This window comes from Abrus precatorius, unplaced genomic scaffold (genome assembly GCF_003935025.1).
Source record: "Abrus precatorius isolate BTA unplaced genomic scaffold, Abrus_2018 Scaffold2, whole genome shotgun sequence".
Taxonomy (NCBI): domain Eukaryota; kingdom Viridiplantae; phylum Streptophyta; class Magnoliopsida; order Fabales; family Fabaceae; genus Abrus; species Abrus precatorius.
The window spans coordinates 24,452,414-24,454,425 of record NW_020874362.1 but is presented as its reverse complement, the minus strand read 5'-3'; the positions used below and the strand labels follow the sequence as shown (position 1 = coordinate 24,454,425).

The 2,012-nt window shown below is 38.7% G+C and overlaps 1 protein-coding gene across 1 annotated transcript; it reads left to right on the top strand.

Moving 5' to 3' along the window:
• The first annotated feature begins 375 nt into the window (after positions 1-375).
• Positions 376-1,755, top strand: LOC113859655 (UDP-glycosyltransferase 79B30-like). Its single transcript, XM_027492370.1, has one exon. The coding sequence runs from the start codon at positions 376-378 to the stop codon at positions 1,753-1,755; it is 1,380 nt and encodes a 459-aa protein (XP_027348171.1).
• Positions 1,756-2,012: the final 257 nt, after the last annotated feature.

The following is a 2,012-nucleotide window of genomic DNA, read 5'->3' as shown; positions in this document are numbered from 1 at the left end:
TGCAGGGACAGCAGCCGGAAGTGAAGGAAGAATAATAGTATTAAAGGTTTTGAAGAGTATCAGCTCTGTATAAATAATACTTAAAAAATAACAACAAATTAAATATCATATTAGGTAAAATAATATTAAATTAAAAATTAATATCCCTTTTATAAATACGATACCACGTGACAAATAAAAGTATTGTGAAGACAGAAATAATTTATATTTAGTATTAGTTTAAAAATTATTTTTTTTATATTATTTTGGAAGAAAAAAAAACCCTATTTGAGCGTATCTCTGTACAGAATCGGAACCAATACTCTATAAAAACAAAGAAGACAGTGACTCTGCTTCTCAAACCAAACATTTTGGATTGATATTTTTGAGACTACCATGGCCACATCACAGTTGCAGTTACACGTAGCTATGTACCCGTGGTTTGCCATGGGACACATATCACCTTTTCTTCACTTAGCCAATAAATTAGCAAGAAGAGGACACAGAATCTCCTTCTTCCTACCCAAAAGAACCAAGGCCAAGTTCGAACATCTTAACCTTCATCCACATTTGATAACATTATTCCCCATCACCATTCCCCAAGTTGATGGCCTTCCTTCTGATGCTGAGACCACTGCAGATGTTCCCTTTTCTCTAATCACGCATCTTATGACTGCCATGGATCGTACTGAGCACGACATTGAACTACTTTTACTTCATCTAAAACCCAACGTTGTACTCTTTGATGTCACATGTTGGATTCCGAGATTGACCCGGAGATTAGGCATCAAGTCTGTTCAGTACATAATCACAAGCTTGACGTCAGCAGCTTATCTGGAATCCATGGAAAGGCTGTGTCAGGAAAAGAACTTAGATGCAGATGAGTTAGTGCATTCCCCAGTTGGCTTCCCAGATTCTTCCTTTAAGCTTCAAGCTCATGAGGTTCGATTATTAGCTTCATTCATGAAATTAGAGCTTGGCAGTGGTGTTCGTTTGCATGATCGCATCAGCACTGGCAACAGATTTTCAGATGCTGTTGGATTCAAAGGTTGTAGAGAACTCGAGGGACCATATGCTGACTATCTTGAAACCTTGTTTGGGAAGCCTTTTTTGCTTGCAGGGCCTGTCCTACCAGAGCCAAACACTTCTACTTTGGATGAAAAATGGGCTGAATGGCTTGCAGGATTCAAACCTGGTTCAGTGATATACTGTGCATTTGGAAGTGAATGGAGGATGCATCGTAATCAGTTCAAGGAATTGTTGCTGGGTCTTGAGTTAACAGGTTTTCCATTTCTTGCAGCACTTAAAGCACCTATTGGATTTGAGTCTGTTGAAGCAGCGTTGCCTGAAGGATTCAACGAGAGGGTTCAAGGAAGAGGCATTGTACATGGGGGTTGGGTTCAGCAGACATTAATTCTTGAGCACCCATCTATAGGGTGTTTCATTACACATTGTGGATCTGGATCTTCGGTAGAGGCGCTTTTGAGCAAGTGTCAGATTGTGGTTTTACCAAATATTCTTGACCAGATCTTCAATGCAAGGATGATAAGCAGTACCTTGAAAGCTGGTGTTGAAGTGGAGAAAGGTGAAGAAGATGGTTTGTTCACAAAGGAGAGTGTCTGCAAAGCTGTTAAGACTGTGATGGATGATGAAAGTGAGGTTGGAAGGGAGGTTAGAGCAAATCATTCAAAATTGAGAAAACTCTTACTGAGCAAGGATTTGGAGAACACTTATATTGATAGTTTCGTTCAGAAGCTGCAAGAGTTAGTTGGGTGATATTCAAGTTTCAACTACGTCTCTCAGTTTAGCTTTGCTAGAGTTGCTTTCATATGAAGAAATAAGAACAAGCTGAAGAATGATCAACTAGTCATTTATGAATATCATAATTACTTGTATTGATATGTTTAATTGCAGTTATCAAGTGTTGGGATGCACCACGAATCTTGGTAAAATTACTTGTATGGATATGTTTCAATGCAATGCATCTGAAGTGTCTGCTTTGCCTTTTTTACTTTTAAGGACATGCTGGTTAG